At 48.4% G+C, this 18,490-nt stretch overlaps 1 protein-coding gene across 1 annotated transcript; it reads right to left on the minus strand.

Annotated features, from left to right (window-relative positions):
• Positions 1-426: 426 nt before the first annotated feature.
• Positions 427-18,043, minus strand: IL2RG (interleukin 2 receptor subunit gamma). The gene is given in 9 exon segments (XM_038748173.1): positions 427-525; positions 5,388-5,469; positions 5,553-5,664; positions 7,534-7,552; positions 7,554-7,697; positions 13,659-13,798; positions 17,011-17,189; positions 17,450-17,585; positions 17,806-18,043. Coding segments are annotated over 9 exon segments (999 nt in total). The 5' UTR covers positions 17,894-18,043.
• Between the last annotated feature and the right edge of the window lie 447 nt (positions 18,044-18,490).

The raw sequence follows: 18,490 nt of genomic DNA on the forward strand, positions 1-18,490 counted from the left end.
CGTTTAATATTAATTAATCAAAAATAATTTTAATGATTTATTAATAATATAATAGTGACATTTATTAATAAAAATAATTTTGATTATTTAATAATATAATAAATGGTATTTATTGCTGTTGATTAATTAAAATACTTTTTAATTATTCATTAATAATGATAATAATGATGATGATGATGGTGTTTATTAAGTGCTTTGGAAAACGGGGATCCGATCCCGCTCCCACCCACCCCCGGCCCGAGCCCCAGGTGGGACGGGGCCCGCGTCCGCCCTGCTTGCCCCGGCGTTCAGCACAGTGCTGGGCCCGGAAGAAGCGCCCCACAAAGACCCCGATCCTCGTGGGGGGGCGAAACCTTTATTTTTTCCCAATTCCAGGAGGGAAGGTGACCGAGAGGGGGGTGAGGGAGAAGGTGGGAGGGCGGGGGGTCAGAGGTCAGGGGGCGGGGGCTCGCTGATGTGACAGAGGTGCTCACTATAGTCCGGCTGTAGGCTCTCCTCCAGGCCCTTGGACACCCCGCTCCAGTCCTGGGGGGCAGAGGTGGACAGAAGTTGGGGGGTCAGGAGGGTCCCCCCCCCACCCTCCGATTCATTTCTCTTCATCCGGCCGCACTTACTGAGCGCCTAGAATGTGCTGAGCGTTCATTCGCATTGATGGAGCACCGACTGCGCGCAGAGCACTGGGCTAAGCGCTTGGGAGAGGACGATAGGACAGTAATAATAATGATGGTATTTGTTAAGCGCCTGCTATGTGCAAAGCACTGTTCTGAGCGCTGGGGTGACATCCCCGCCCATGACGACGATGGTATTTGTTAATAATAATAATAATAATAATGGTATTTGTTAAGCGCTTACTATGTGCAAAGCACTGTTCTGAGCGCTGGGGTGACAATCCCCGCCCATGACGACAATGGTATTTGTTATTATAATAATAATAATAATGATAATAATAATAATAATGTTATTTGTTAAGCGCTTATTATGTGCAAAGCACTGTTCTGAGCGCTGGGGTGACAGTCCCCGCCCATGACGACGATGGTATTTGTTAATAATAATAATAATAATGGTATTTGTTAAGCGCTTACTATGTGCAAAGCACTGTTCTGGTATTTGTTAATAATAGTAATAATAATAATGGTATTTGTTAAGCGCTTACTATGTGCCAAGCACTGTTCTGAGTGCTGGGGTGACAGTCCCCGCCCATGACGACGATGGTATTTGTTAATAATAATAATAATAATAATAATAATAATAGTATTAAGAGCTTGCTATGTGCAAAGCACTGTTCTGAGCGCTGGGGTGACAGTCCCCGCCCATGACAATGATGGTATTTGTTAACAATAAAAATAATAATAATAATAATAATGGTATTTGTTAAGCACTTACTATGTGCAAAGCACTGTTCTGAGCGCTGGGGTGACAGTCCCCGTCCATGACGACGATGGTATTTGTTAATAATAATAATAATAATAATAATAGTATTTGTTAAGGGCTTGCTATGTGCAAAGCACTGTTCTGAGCACTGGGGTGACAATCCCCGCCCATGACGACGATGGTATTTTTTAATAATAATAATAGTGGTATTTGTTAAGCGCCTACTATGTGCAGACCACTGTTCTGAGCGCTGGGGTGACAATCCCCGCCCATGACGATGATGGTATTTGTTAATAATAATAATAATGGTATTTGTTAAGCGCCTACTATGTGCAAAGCACTGTTCTGAGTGCTGGGGTGACAATCCCCGCCCATGACGACGATGGTATTTGTTGTTAATAATAATAATAATGATAATGGTATTTGTTAAGCGCTTGCTATGTGCAAATCACTGTTCTGAGCGCTGGGGTGACAATCCCCGCCCATGACGACAATGGTATTAATAATAATAATAATAATAATAATGGTATTTGTTAAGCGCTTACTATGTGCAAAGCACTGTTCTGAGCACTGGGGTGACAATCCCTGCCCATGATGATGATGGTATTTGTTATTAATAATAATAGTAATGGCATTTATTAAACACTTACTACCTGCAAAGCACTGTTCTAGGCGCTAGGGAGGTTACAAGGTGATCAGGTTGTCCCATGGGGGGCTCACCATCTCCATCCCCATTTTCCAGATGAGGGAACTGAGGCTCAGAGAAGTGAAGTGACTTGCCCAGAGTCACCCAGCTGACAGTTGGCAGAGCTGGGATTTGAACCCATGACCTCTGACTCCAAAGCCCGGGCTCTTTCCGCTGCGCCATGCTGCTTCTCTGAGCGTTAAGCGCTCACTAGGTGCCAAGCACTGTTCTAAGCGCTGGGGGGGAGGGGGATACAAGGCCGTCAGGCTGTCCCCCGTGGGGCTCCCAGGCTTCATCCCCATTTTCCAGATGAGGGAACTGAGGCCCAGAGAAGTGAAGCGACTGGCCCAAAGTCACGCAGCTGACGAGTGGCGGTGTCAGGATTAGAACCCACGACCTCCGACTCCCAAGCCCCGGCTCTTCTCTTCACACTTCTCTCGAGTGTGAGCTCATTGTGGGCAGAGTGTGTCACTGCCATTGTCATCATCAGTCGTATTTATTGAGCGCTTACTATGTGCAGAGCACTGTACTAAGCGCTTGGGAAGTACAAATTGGCAACATATAGAGACAGTCCCTACTCAACAGTGGGCTCACAGTCTAAAAGGGGGAGACGAGGTCCTCTCCCAAGCGCTTAGTACAGTGCTGTGCACACAGGAAGCGCTTAATAGATACGTTTGTGTGACTGAATGAATGAATATTCTTGTCTGCCTCCCCCTTTAGACCGTAAGGTCGTTGTGGGCAGAGTATGTCGCCGCCATTGTCCTCTCCCAAGCGCTTAGTACAGTGCTGTGCACACAGGAAGCGCTTAATAGATACGTTGGCGTGACTGAATGAATGAATAGTCTTGTCTGCCTCCCCCTTTAGACCGTAAGGTTGTTGTGGGCAGGGAATGTGTCTGCTCTGTCTCCTTCCAAGCGCTTAGTACAGTGCTCTGCACACAGGAAGCGCTTAATAGATACGTTGGCGTGACTGAATGAATGAATAGTCTTGTCTGCCTCCCCCTTTAGACCGTAAGGTCGTTATGGGCAGAGTATGTCACCGCCATTGTCCTCTACCCAAGCGCTTAGTACAGTGCTGTGCACACCAGAAGCGCTTAATAGATACGTTGGCATGACTGAATGAATGATTTAGACTGTAAGGTCGTTGTGGGCAGAGTATGTCACCGCCACTGTCCTGTCCCAAGCGCTTAGTACAGTGCTCTGCACACCGGAAGCGCTTAATAGATACATTGGCGTGACTGAATGAATGAATATTCTTGTCTGCCTCCCCCTTTAGACTGTAAGGTCGTTGTGGGCAGAGTATGTCACCGCCATTGTCCTCTCCCAAGTGCTTAGTACAGTGCTGTGCACACAGGAAGCGCTTAATAGATACGTTGGCGTGACTGAATGAATGAATAGTCTTGTCTGCCTCCCCCTTTAGACCGTAAGGTCGTTGTGGGCAGAGTATGTGTCTGCTCTGTCTCCTTCCAAGCGCTTAGTACAGTACTCTGCACACAGGAAGCGCTTAATAGATACGTTCGCGTGACTGAATGAATGAATATTCTCGTCTGCCTCCCCCTTTAGACCGTAAGGTCGTTATGGGCAGAGTATGTCACCGCCATTGTCCTCTACCCAAGCGCTTAGTACAGTGCTGTGCACACCAGAAGCGCTTAATAGATACGTTGGCGTGACTGAATGAATGAATATTCTCGTCTGCCTCCCCCTTTAGACCGTAAGGTCGTTATGGGCAGAGTATGTCACCGCCATTGTCCTCTACCCAAGCGCTTAGTACAGTGCTGTGCACACCAGAAGCGCTTAATAGATACGTTGGCATGACTGAATGAATGATTTAGACTGTAAGGTCGTTGTGGGCAGAGTATGTCACCGCCACTGTCCTCTCCCAAGCGCTTAGTACAGTGCTCTGCACACCGGAAGCGCTTAATAGATACATTGGCGTGACTGAATGAATGAATATTCTTGTCTGCCTCCCCCTTTAGACTGTAAGGTCGTTGTGGGCAGAGTATGTCACCGCCATTGTCCTCTCCCAAGTGCTTAGTACAGTGCTGTGCACACAGGAAGCGCTTAATAGATACGTTGGCGTGACTGAATGAATGAATAGTCTTGTCTGCCTCCCCCTTTAGACCGTAAGGTCGTTGTGGGCAGAGTATGTGTCTGCTCTGTCTCCTTCCAAGCGCTTAGTACAGTACTCTGCACACAGGAAGCGCTTAATAGATACGTTCGCGTGACTGAATGAATGAATATTCTCGTCTGCCTCCCCCTTTAGACCGTAAGGTCGTTATGGGCAGAGTATGTCACCGCCATTGTCCTCTACCCAAGCGCTTAGTACAGTGCTCTGCACACCGGAAGCGCTTAATAGATACATTGGCGTGACTGAATGAATGAATATTCTTGTCTGCCTCCCCCTTTAGACTGTAAGTTCGTTGTGGGCAGAGTATGTCACCGCCATTGTCCTCTCCCAAGTGCTTAGTACAGTGCTGTGCACACAGGAAGCGCTTAATAGATACATTGGCGTGACTGAATGAATGAATATTCTTGTCTGCCTCCCCCTTTAGACCGTAAGGTCGTTGTGGGCAGGGAATGTGTCTGCTCTGTCTCCTTCCAAGCGCTTAGTACAGTGCTCTGCACACCGGAAGCGCTTAATAGATACATTGGCTTGACTGAATGAATGAATATTCTTGTCTGCCTCCCCCTTTAGACTGTAAGGTCGTTGTGGGCAGAGTATGTCGCCGCCATTGTCCTCTCCCAAGCGCTTAGTACAGTGCTGTGCACACAGGAAGCGCTTAATAGATATGTTGGCGTGACTGAATGAATGCATATTCTTGTCTGCCTCCCCCTTTAGACCGTAAGGGCATTGTGGGCAGAGTATGTCACCGCCATTGTCCTCTCCCAAGCGCTTAGTACAGTGCTCTGCACACAGGAAGTGTGTGACTGAATGAATGGTCTCATCTGCCTCCCCCTTTAGACCGTAAGGTCGTTGTGGGCAGGGAATGTGTCTGCTCTGTTGTCTCCTCCCAAGCGCTTAGTACAGTGTCTCTGCGCACAGTAAGCGCTCAATAAATACGATTGAGTGAATGCTCCGCACCCGATCAGTGCTCCATAAATACCACTGATTGAATGTTATATCGGACTCGCCCAAGCGCTCAGTCCAGTCCCCTGCGGTCGAGAAATACGACTGACTCCGTAAATTGCAGAGAGTGACCTCTGGGGCCCGTGACCCTTGACCTCTGACCCCCCGGGGTCTCTCTGTTGCCTCTCCCGAGCGCTCAGTACAGTGCTCTGCACGTAATAAGCCTGTGACCCTTGACCCCTCTGCCCCCCAACCCCGTCCTTACCGAGAAGTTCCCCCTGTGGGCGCTGACCAGCTCGTCCAAGTGTTTGAGGTTGGGGATTTGGGGCATCAGGATAATCCACACCCTGAGGGGGGGAAACTGAGTCAGGCCCTGAGGTCGCCGTGTCCCCCCCTCCCGCCCTCCGACCCCCCCGGGGGCGTCTCTCACCGCTCCAGGCGGACCAGGGCGGTGACCAGCACGAGGAGGACGGTGAGGAAGGCCAGGGGGATGAGGACGGCCCCGACCCCCGCCAGGCCGCCGGTGCCTGTCGGAGGGGCTTCTGCCACGGGGGGCGGGGTGGGGGGCCATCTCTGAGGGAGGGGCCTCGCAAGCCCCCGCCCTCAGGGGCCCCCCATCCGAGCCCCCCAAAATAATGCCCCTGTCCAAGCCCTCAGACCCCCCTGGGTGCCCCAGGCCTCCCCCCGTCCATCCCAAAATGCCCCTCTCCAAGCCCTCTGGGTGCCCCAGGCCTCAGCCCCCCACCCCAAGTGCCCTATCCCAGAATGCCCCACTCCAAATCCTTGACCCCCCCCACCCAGGCCTCAGCCCCCCACCCCAGTCCTCCCCTATCCCAGAATGCCCCTCTCCAAGCCCTCAGACCCCCCTGGGTGCCCCAGGCCTCAGCCCCCGAGGGCCCCCTTATCCCAGAATGCCCCTTTCCAAGCCCTCAGACCCCCCTAGGTGCCCCAGGCCTCAGCCCCCCCAAGTCCTCCCCATCCCAGAATGCCCCTCTGCAAGCCCTCAGACCCCACTAGGAGCCCCAGGCCTCAGCCCCCCAGTCCTCCCCTATCCTGGAATGCCCCTCTCCAAACCCTCAGACCCCCCTGGGTGCCCCAGGCCTCAGCCCCCCCATTCCAGAATGCCCCTCTCCAAGTCCTCAGACCCTCCCCCGGGTGGCCCAGGCCTCAGCCCCCCAGTCCTCTCCTATCCGAGAATGCCCCTCTCCAAGCCCTCAGACCCCCCTGGGTTCCCCAGGCCTCAGCCCCCCAAGTCCTCCCCTATCCCAGAATGCCCCTCTCCAAGCCCTCAGACACCCCCCCCCCCCCCGGTGCCCCAGGCCTCAGCCCCCCCCCACGAGGTCCCCCATATCCCAGAGCGCCCCTCTCCAAGCCCTCAGACCCCCCCTAGGTGCCCCAGGCCTCAGCCCCCCTATCCCATCATGCCTCTTTCCAAGCCCTCAAACCCCCCTGGGTGGCCCAGGCCTCAGCCCCCCAGTCCTCCCCTATCCCAGAATGCCCTTCTCCAAGCCCTCAGACCCCCCCCAGGTGCCCCAGGCCTCAGCCCCCCCCACGAGGTCCCCCATATCCCAGAGCGCCCCTCTCCAAGCCCTCAGACCCCCCTAGTTGCCCCAGGCCTCAGCCCCCCTATCCCATCATGCCTCTTTCCAAGCCCTCAAACCCCCATGGGTGGCCCAGGCCTCAGCCCCCCAGTCCTCCCCCATCCCAGAATGCCCCTCTATAAGTCCTCACCCCCCCCCCCAGGTGCCCCATTCCTCAGCCCCCCAGTCCTCCCCTAACCTAGAATACCCCTCTCCAAGCCCTCAGGCCCCCCTGGGTGCCCCAGGCCTCAGTCCCCCCATCCCAGAGTGCCCCTCTCCAAGCCCTCAGACCCCCCTTAGGTGCCCCAGGCCTCAGCCCCCCTATCCCATCATTCCTCTGTCCAAGCCCTCAGACCCCCCTGGGTGGCCCAGGCCTCAGCCCCCCCAGTCCTCCCCTATCCCAGAATGCCCCTCTCCAAGCCCTGGGTGCCCCCCTGGGTGCCCCCCTGGGTGCCCCTGACCCCCTAAGCCTCCCTTATCCCTTATGCCCTCTGGGCACCCCAGGCCTCCCCCTCAAATCCTCCCATAGCCAATCCTGCCCCTCTCCAAGCCCTCAGTCTCCCCCTGGCCTCAGTTTCCCCCCCAGTCCTCCCAGAATGCCCCTCCCCAGTCCCTCAGACCCCCTGGGTTCCTCAGGCCAACATCCCCCTCCCCCCAGAAGCCCCTGGGAGAGCGGGATTCGCTCTCAGACCCCGCTCTGGAGGCCCCAAACGAGACCACGCAGTGGCCCGCAGGCCGGGCCGAGCCGTACTTTAGAGGCGCTCAGTCCAGTGCCCTGCGCCCAGTCAGCGCCCAGTCAGTAGGGTTGACTGGGCGAGGGGGGGGGCTCACCCCGGGAGCTGTTGACCCCCCCAGTGGACGGGGTCACTCCAGGAGCTCCAGGCCTGGGCGCTGCCACAGTAGGGGCTGAACCGGCTCCGCACGCGGAACGTGTAGCGCTTGTGTCCGTCCGCGCTGGCCAGGGAGAACCGCTGCTGCTGGCTGACCCACTGGACCTAAGGGTGGGGGGTCACGGTGGGGTCACGGTGGGGTCAGAGGGGAATAGCGGGGTCCAAAGTGACCCTCGAGCCTCTCCATCTGCCCCATGGTGAATCAGTGCCCGTCTTATCCCTCTCTTAGACCACTGAGTCCCCTACTAATAATGTGGGTATTTGTTAAGCGCTTAGAACAGTGCTCAGCACACAGTAAGCGCTCATTAAACACGATTGAATGAATGAATGAATGTTAAGCGCTTACTATGATAATAATAATAATGATGGTATTTGGTAAGCGCTTACTATGTGCCAGGCACTGTTGTAAGCGCTGATAAATGTTTGGTATTTATCCCACGTGCTTAGCGTATTGTAGAACAGTGCTTGGCACATAGCACTTAATAAATGCCATTATTATACGATTGAATGAATGAATGAATGTTAAGCGCTTACTATGATAATAATAATAATGATGGTATTTATTAAGCGCTTACTATGTGCCAGGAACTGTTCTAAGTGCTGATAAATATTTGGTATTTATCCCACATGCTTAGCATATTGTAGAACAGTGCTTGGCACATAGCGCTTAATAAATGCCATTATTATACGATTGAATGAATGAATGAATGTTAAGTGCTTACTATAATAATAATAATAGTGATGGTATTTGGTAAGCGCTTACTATGTGCCAAGCACTGTTCAAAGTGCTGATAAATATTTGGTATTTATCCCACATGCTTAGCATATTGTAGAACAGTGCTTGGCACATAGCGCTTAATAAATGCCATTATTATTATTATTGTCGTTATTATTATTACATGCTTAAGGAGCAGCACCGTGGTGATGCGGCACTTACCATAATAGTAATAATAATAATAACAATAATAATAATGATGGTATTTGTTAAGCCCTTACTGTGTGCCAGGCACTGTTCTAAGCGCTGATAAATATTTGGTATTTAGCCCATGTGCTTAGCATATCGTAGAACAGTGCTTGGCACATAGCGCTTAATAAATGCCATTATTATTATTCTAGTTATTGTTATTACATGCTTAAAGAGCAGCACTGTGGTGAGGTGGCGCTTACTATAATAATATTAATAATAATGATGGTATTTGTTAAGCCCTTACTATGTGCCAGGCACTGTTCTAAGCGCTGATAAATATTTGGTATTTAGCCCATGTGCTTAGCATATTGTAGAACAGTGCTTGGCACATAGCGCTTAATAAATGCCATTATTATTATTATTGTTGTTATTATTGTTACATGCTTAAGGAGCAGCACCGTGGTGAGGCGGCGCTTACTATAATAATAATAATAATAATGATGGTATTTGGTAAGTGCTTACTATGTGCCGGGCACTGTTCTAAGCACTGATAAATATTTGGTATTTAGCCCATGTGCTTAGCATATTGTAGAACAGTGCTTGGCACATAGTGGTTAATAAATGTCATTATTATTATTATTACATGCTTAAGGAGCAGCACCGTGGTGAGGCGGTGCTTACTATGATAATAATAATAATAATGATGGTATTTGTTAAGTGCTTACTATGTGCCAGGCACTGTTCTAAGCGCTGATAAATATTTGGTATTTGTCCCATGTGCTTAGCATATTGTAGAACAGTGTTTGGCACATAGCGCTTAATAAATGCCATTATTATTATTGTTGTTATTATTATTACATGCTTAAGGAGCAGCACCGTGGTGAGGCGGCACTTACTATAATAATAATAATGATGATGATGATGATATTTGTTAAGCGCTTACTATGTGCCAGGCACTGTTTTAAGCACTGATAAATATTTGGTATTTAGCCCACGTGCTTAGCATATTGTAGAACAGTGCTTGGCATATTGTAGAAAAGTGCTTGACATATTGTAGAACAGTGCTTGGCACATAGTGCTTAATAAATGCCATTATTATTATTATTATTATTATTATTATTATTATTATTATTATTATTACATGCTTAGGGAGCAGCACTGTGGTGAGGCGGCGCTTACTATAATAATAATGATGGTATTTGGTAAGCTCTTACATGTGCCAGGCACTGTTCTAAGCGCTGATAAATATTTGGTATTTATCCCATGTGCTTAGCATATTGTAGAACAGTGCTTGGCACATAGTAAGTGCTTAATAAATGTCATTATTATTATTATTATTGTTATTATTATTACATGCTTAAGGAGCAGCACCATGGTGAGGTGGTGCTTACTATAATAATAATAATAATAATGATGGTATTTGTTAAGCGCTTACTATGTGCCAAGCACTGTTCTAAGCGCTGATAAATATTTGATATTTATTCCACCTGCTTAGCATATTGTAGAACAGTGCTTGGCACATAGTAAGTGCTTAATAAATGCCATTATCATTATTATTATTATTATTATTATTATTATTACATGCTTAAGGAGCAGCACCATGGTGAGGTGGCACTTACTATAATAATAATAATAATTTGGTTTTTATCCCATGTGCTTAGCATATTGTAGAACAGTGCTTGGCACATAGTAAGTGCTTAATAAATGCCATTATTATTATTATTGTTATTATTATTACATGCTTAAGGAGCAGCACCATGGTGAGGCGGTGCTTACTATAATAATAATAATGGTATTTGTTAAGCGCTTACTATGTGCCAAGCACTGTTCTAAGTGCTGATAAATATTTGGTATTTATCCCATGTGCTTAGCATATTGTAGAATAATGCTTGGCACATAGTAAGTGCTTAATCAATGCCATTATTATTATTATTATTATTGTTATTATTACATGCTTGAGCAGCACCGTGGTGAGGCGGCACTTACTATAATAATAATAATAATAATAATAATGATGGTATTTGTTAAGTGCTTACTATGTGCCAAGCACTGTTCTAAGCGCTGATAAATATTTGGTGTTTATCCCATGTGCTTAGCATATTGTAGAACAGTGCTTGGCACATAGTAAGTGCTTAATAAATGCTATTATTATTATTATTATTGCTATTATTATTATTACATGCTTAAGGAGCAGCACCATGGTGAGGCGGGTAGAGCCCGGGCCTGGTATTATTATTATTATTATTATTATTATTATTATTATTATTATTATTATTATTATTATTATTATTATTACATGCTTAAGGAGCAGCACCGTGGTGAGGTGGGTAGAGCCCGGGCCTGGTATTATTATTATTATTATTATTATTATTATTATTATTATTATTATTATTACATGCCTCAGTTCCCTCATCTGGAAAATGGGGATGGAGACTGTGAGCCCCCCGTGGGACAATCTGATCACCTTGTATCCCCCCCAGCGCTTAGAACAGTGCTTGGCACATAGTAAGCGCTTAACAAATACCATCATTATTAAGAAGCAGTGTGGCTCAGTGGAAAGAGCCCGGGCTTTGGAGTCAGAGGTCATGGGTTCAAATCCCGGCTCCGCCAACTCAATCGTATTTATCGAGCACTTACTTTGTGCAGAGCACTGTACTAAGCGCCTGGGAAGTCCAAGTTGGCAACATATAGAGACGGTCCCTACCCGACAGTGGGCTCACAGCCTAGAAGACTGTCAGCTGTGTGACCTTGGGCGAGTCACGCAACTTCTCTGGGCCTCAGTGACCTCATCTGGAAAATGGGGATGAAGACTGGGAGCCCCCCGTGGGACAACCTGATCACCATGTCACCTCCCCAGCGCTTACAATGGTGCTTTGCACATAGTAAGCGCTTAACAAATAGCATCATTATTATTACAGTGCCTGGCACCTATTAAGCGCTTAGCAAATACCGCTATTTTTATTATTATTATCATTGCTATTCCCACCCCCTGACCCCCAAACAAATACCATCGTTACTCATTATTATTATTATTATTACAGTGCCTGGCACCTATTAAGCGCTTAACAAATACCGCTGCTTTTATTATTATTCTCACAGTTATACTGTTATATTATCATTGTTATAGTATCATTGTCATTGTTATATTATCATTGTTATTTCCACCCGCCCCCAACCCCCAAACAAATACCATCGTTTGTCATTATTGTTATTATTATTATTATTATTATTATTATTATTATTATTACAGTGCCTGGCACCTGTTAAGCGCTTAACAAATACCGCTACTTTTATTATTATTCTCATTGTTATACTGTTATATTATCATTGTTATAGTATCATTGTCATTGTTATATTATCATTGTTATTCCCACCCACCCCCGACCCCCAAACAAATACCATCGTTAGTCATTATTATTATTATTATTATTACTGTTACAGTGCCTGGCACCTATTAAGCGCTTAAACAATACCGCTACTTTTATTATTATTCTCATTGTTATACTGTTATATTATTATTGTTATAGTGTCATTGTCATTGTTATATTATCATTGTTATTCCTACCCACCCCCAACCCCCAACCAAATACCATCGTTAGTCATTGTTATTATTATTATTATTATTATTATTATTACAGTGCCTGGCACCTATTAAGCGCTTAACAAATACCGCTACTTTTATTACTATTCTCATTGTTATACTGTTGTATTATCATTGTTATAGTATCATTGTCATTGTTATATTATCATTGTTATTCCCACCCCCAACCCCCAAACAAATACCATCGTTAGTCATTATTATTATTATTATTATTATTACAGTGCCTGGGACCTATTAAGTGTTTAACAAATGCCGCTACTTTTATTATTATTCTCATTGTTATATTGTTATATTATCAGTGTTATAGTATCATTGTCATTGTTATATTATCATTGTTATTCCCACCCCCCCGACCCCCAAGCAAATACCATCATTAGTCATTATTATTATTATTATTACAGTGCCTGGCACCTATTAAGTGCTTAACAAATACCACTACTTGTATTATTATTCTCACTGTTATACTGTTATATTATCATTGTTACAGTATCATTGTCATTGTTATATTATCATTGTTATTCCCACCCCCCCGACCCCCAAGCAAATACCATCATTAGTCATTATTATTATTATTATTACAGTGCCTGGCACCTATTAAGCGCTTAACAAATACCACTACTTTTATTATTATTCTCACTGTTATACTGTTATACTATCATTGTTATATAATAATAATAATAATAATGTTGGTATTGGTTAAGCGCTTACTACGTGCAAAGCACTGTTCTAAGCGCTGGGGTAGATACAAGGTGATCAGGTTGTCCCCCGGGGGGGGGCTCACAGTCTTCATCCCCATTTTACAGATGAGGTAACTGAGGCCCAGAGAAGTGAAGTGACTTGCCCAGAGTCACACAGCTGACAAGTGGCGGAGCCGGAATTTGAACCCACAACCTCTGACTCCAAAGCCCGGGCCCTTTCCACTGAGCCACGCTGCTTCTCTGTCATCATGCTGCTTATTCATTGTCATTGTTATATTATCATTGTTATTCCTACCCCCCGACCCCCAAACAAATGCCATCGTTAGTCATTATTATTATTATTATTATTATTATTGTTATTATTATTATTACAGTGCCTGGCACCGATTAAGCGCTTAACAAATACCGCTACTTTTATTATTATTCTCATTGTTATACTGTTATATTATCATTATTATATTATCATTATAATAATTATCATTATTATCATTATTAGGAGAAGCAGCGTGGCTCATTGGAAAGAGCACGGGCTCTGGAGTCAGAGGTCATGGGTTCGAATCCCGGCTCTGCCACATGTCTGCTGTGTGACCTTGGGCAAGTCACTTCTCTGAGCCTCAGTTCCCTCATCTGTAAAATGGGGATTAAGACTGTGAGCCCCACGTGGAACAACTTGATCACATTGTATCCCCCTCCAGGGCTTAGAACACTGCTCTGCACATAGTAAGCGCTTAACAAATGCCATCATTATTATTATTATTATCATTGTCACTGTTATATTATCATTGTTATTCCCACCCCCCGACCCCCAGACGGAGGAGGTGGGGGGCGGCCGGGGGGCGGGGTTGGGGGGTCTTTCTCACCGTCCACTCGGCGTCCTGATCGGTCTGATATTGCACCTGATGCTCCAGACACTGGGAGGAATATCTGTCCGTCCACGACAGCTCCAGCTGGGAATCGCTCACATTCCAGAGGGTCAGATTCCAAGGAGGCCAGGGGACCACTAGGAGATCAATCAATCAATCCATCAGTCGTATTTATTGAGCGCTTACTGTGTGCAGAGCACTGTACTAAGCGCTTGGGAAGTACAAGTGGGCAACATATAGAGACAGTCCCTACCCAGCAGTGGGCTCACAGTCTAAAAAGGGGGAGACAGAGAACAAAACCAAACATATTAACAAAATAAAATAAATAGAATAGATATGTACAAGTAAAATAAATAGAGTAATAAATATGTACAAACATATATCATCATCATCAATCGTATTTATTGAGCGCTTACTGTGTGCAGAGCAGTGTACTAAGCGCTTGGGAAGTCCAAGTTGGCAATATCTAAAGACGGTCCCTGCCCAACAGTGGGCTCACAGTCTAAAAGGGGGAGGCAGAGAACAAAACCAAACATACTAACAAAACAAAATAAACAGATAGGTACAAGTAAAATAAATTAAATAGAGTAATAAATATGTACAGACATATATCATCATCATCATCAATCGTATTTTTAGACCGTGAGCCCACTGTTGGGTAGGGACCGTCTCTCTATGTTGCCGACTTGTCCTTCCCAAGCGCTTAGTCCAGTGCTCTGCGCACAGTAAGCGCTCATTAAATATGACTGAAGGAATGAATGAATGAATGTTGGGTAGGGACCATCTCTGTATGTTGCCAACTTGGACTTCCCAAGCGCTTAGCACAGTGCTCTGCACACAGTAAGCGCTCAATAAATACGATTGAATGAATGAATGAAGCGCTTGGGAAGTACAAGGAGGTGGAGAAGGAGATGGAGAGAGGGCGTGGGGGGACGGAAGTCGCTGGACTTGCCATTGTGGGGGTCTTGCCCCGCTTGCCCCCCACCTCCCCCAGTCCTAGAGCGGTCCCTGGCCTTCGTTCGGTCCTATTTATTGAGCGCCCACTGGACTAAACGCTTGGGAGAGGACAACAGTAGACAGACACTTGCAGTCGGGAGCCGGGATTCAGTCATTCAGTCAGTCGTATTTATTGAGCGCTTACTGTGTGCAGGGCACTGTACTAAGCGCTTTGGGAAGTACAAGCTGGCAACATAGAGAGACGGTCCCTACCCAACAGCAGGCTCACAGTCTAGTGCTTGGCGCCCAGTAAATAGACACGACCGAGCGAAGGAATGACTAAAAGTGTCTGTTTCCCCGGCGGAACGGAAAACTACTTGTCAACCCTCGGGAATCGGGGGACTCCGACCTACTTTTTCGGTCCCTCGATGAATCAATCGATATTTATCGAGCGCTGACCATGTGCAGGGCACTGGACTAAGCGTTTGGAGGCGTCCAATACGACAGAATTCTAACAGACACGTTCCCTGCCCGTAACAAGCTTCCTCCCAGCGCTTAGTACACCAGTAAGCCCTGACTACTATTATTATTCCTACTGCAGCGGGGCCCAGGGGAATGGAAGGAGCCCGGGCTCTGGAGTCAGGAGTCCTGGGTTCTAATCCCGGCTCCGCCACTTGCCTGCCGGTTGACCCGGGGCAAGCCGCTTCACTCCGGGCCTCAGTTTCCACATCTGTCCAACAGGGACAAGATACCCGTTCTCCCTCGCCTCAGTTTCCTCATCTGACCAGTGGGGATGAGATGCCCCTTCTCCTCCTCGTCATCTGTCCAGTGAGGATGAGCTATCCATTGTCCCTCTCCTCAGTTTCTTCATCTGTCCAATGGGGACGAGATACCCATTCTCCCTCTCCTCCTCTGTCCGCTGGGGAGGAGATACCCGTTCTCCCTCTTCCCAGCTTCCTCCTCTTTCCAATGGGGAGGAGAGGCCCGTTCTCCCTGCCTCAGTTTCCTCCTCTGTCCAATGGGGATGAGATACCCCTTCTCCCCTCGGTTTCCTCATCTGTCCAATGGGAAGGAGATTCCCATTCTCCCTGCCTCAGTTTTCTCATCTATCCAATGGGGATGAGACACCTGTTCTCCCACCTCTCAGCTTCACTTCTCCAGGCCTCAGTTCCCTCATCTGTAAAATGGGGATAAAGACTGTGAGCCCCCAGTGGGACAACCTGATCACCTTGTAACCTCTCCAGCGCTCAGAACAGTGCTTTGCACGTAGTAAGTGCTTAATAAATGCCATTATTATTATTATTTATCGAGAAGCAGAGTGGCTCACAATCTTAATCCCCATTTTTCAGATGAGGTCACTGAGGCTCAGAGAAGTGAAGTGACTCGCCCAAAGTCACCCAGCTGACAATTGGCGGAGCCGGGATTTGAACCCGTGACCTCTGGCTCCAAAGCCCGGGCTCTTTCCCCTGAACCACACTGCTTCTCTATATGTGTATATATGTACAAATGGTATATAGATACAAATCTATGATTCTGTTTCTAGTAGTGCCTGTTTACTTGTTTTGATGTGTATATATATATATATATAAATATGCTTGTTTTGATATGTATATATATATGTATACTTGTTTTGATATCAATCAATCAATCATATTTATTGAGCGCTTACTGTGTGCAGAGCACTGTACTAAGCGCTTGGGAAGTACAAGTTGGCAACATATAGAGACAGTCCCTACCCAACAGTGGGCTCACAGTCTAAATACTTGTTTTGATATGTATGTGTATACTTGTTTTGATATGTATATATACCTCTAATTATTTACTTATATACTTGTCTTGATATGTATATATATACTTGTCTTGATATGTATATATATACTTGTTTTGATATGTAATGTATATACTTGTTTTGATAAGTATATGTATACACTTGTTTTGATATGTGTATATATATATATATATATATATATAATTATTTACTTATATGTCTCCCCCTTCTAGACCGTGAGCCCACTGTTGGGTAGGGACTGTCTCTATATGTTGCCAACTTGGACTTCCCGAGCACTTAGTACAGTGCTCTGCACACAGTAAGCACTCAATAAGTACGATTGAATGAATGAATGAATGAATGAATGGCTGTTTACTTGTTTGGCTATATCTCTGATTTTGTTTATATCGATGCCCTGTTTTGATGTCCCTCTCCCCGCTTCTAGCCCGCGAGCCCCTCGCGGGCAGGGATCGTCCCCCCCTGTTGCCCAAACTGTACCGCCCGAGCGCTTAGTCCAGTGCCCCGCACCCGGTGAGCGCTCGGTGAATACGACCGAGTGACCGAACGGGCGAATACGACGGGCCGAAGGCCCGAGCGACGGGTTCCCGGCCGGCCGGCCCCCGTCGAGTCTGCCCCCGATCTCACCCAGGTCCTGCAGCCTCATGCCCTCTTGCTTAGGGAGCGCCCCGAAGGGCGTCCAGAGCTGAACCCCGAAAGTCTCGTAGAGGCAGATCTCCGTCCTGTTGAACCAGCAGCCCGAGCGGAGCCCTTCGGTGACCAGGTAGCGTCCGCACTCGCGGGACCGGTTCTCTCCTTTCCCACACCTGAGGGAAGAGCAGGGTGGAGGGATGGGCTGGCTTGGACCCCGCTTCCGAGAAGCAGGGCGGCCTAATGGGTGGCCTCCCCGCTCCGGGCCTCAGTTCCCTCATCGGGAAAATGGGGACGGGGACCGGCTCCAATTCGACCCGCCCGTCCAGTCCGGAGCGCGGAACGGGTCCCGCCGTCAACCGACGCCACGGTGACCGCCGTTATCCCGGGCGGATCGGGAGGACGGGAGGGTCCCCCTCCGCCCGCCCCACGTTACCAGTAGCGCAGGGTCAGGTTGGCGGCCCGCGGCCAGGACCGGTCGCTGCCGTTCCACGTGCACGTCATGTACTCCACGTTGAACACCACGCAGCGGACCGGGAGGGGACGGGGGGCGAGGAGGCCCCCGGACACGACTGAGGAAGGGGACGGCGGTCAGGGGGGCGACCGGAAGGGAAAACCGAGAGCGGGACGGAGCCGGGAGGCCTCGGCTTCCCTTCCCTCGCCCCTCCATCTCTCTCCCCACCAACCCAGGCCCGCCTACTCCGGTTTGGCCTCCCTTCCTGCCCCCAGCGCCCCGCGAAGCCTCCCCCCCAACCCCGTGCCCACTGGCCGCCCCCCAACCGGCCTCCCCACCGGCGGGCGCGGGCGGCCGAGAGGAGGCCCGGCCTCCCAGGAGGAAGAGGAGCAGCGGCAGGAGGGATGCCCACGATGGGGAGGCCATGGCGTCCGAGGCGTCTTCCGGGATTGGGGCTGGGGCCCCTCTCCCCGCCACCCCCCACGACCACTTCCTTCTTTCCTTGTCGTCACGGTTTCCGGTGGAAAGAACCTGGGGGAGGCAGAGGGGGAGACCGAGGCGCGGCTCAAACAGCCGCCTCCGGCCTCCTCTCCGAGAGAGAGGCCCACGGCGGTCGGGCCTTGGCTCCCGTCCGACTCACGCGCCCTACTTTCGGGACACGTGCTCCTCTCCTGCCCGGAAAACGAGGGTCTGCCCTGGACCCAGATCGTAATACTAACACTAAGAATTGGAGGACCTGATAAGCGTTTACTATGCGCCGGGCACCGTACTAAGCGCTGGGAGGGAGACGAGCAAATCGGGTCGCCACGTGGGGCTCACGGTCTTCATCCCCGTTTTACAGATGAGGTGACCGAGGCCCGCAGAGATGAAGTGACTCGCCCCGCCTCGCGCCGGTCCCCTTCCTTGGGTCGTGACGTTGGGTCAACTATTTATTGAGCGCTTACTGCGCGCAGAGCTCTGTTCTAAGCGCTTAGGAGAGGCCAATAATAATAATAATAATGGTAATTGTTAAGCGCTTACTAC

The sequence above is a fragment of the Tachyglossus aculeatus genome, chromosome 6 (assembly GCF_015852505.1).
Source record: "Tachyglossus aculeatus isolate mTacAcu1 chromosome 6, mTacAcu1.pri, whole genome shotgun sequence".
In the NCBI taxonomy this organism is placed as follows: Eukaryota; Metazoa; Chordata; class Mammalia; order Monotremata; family Tachyglossidae; genus Tachyglossus; species Tachyglossus aculeatus.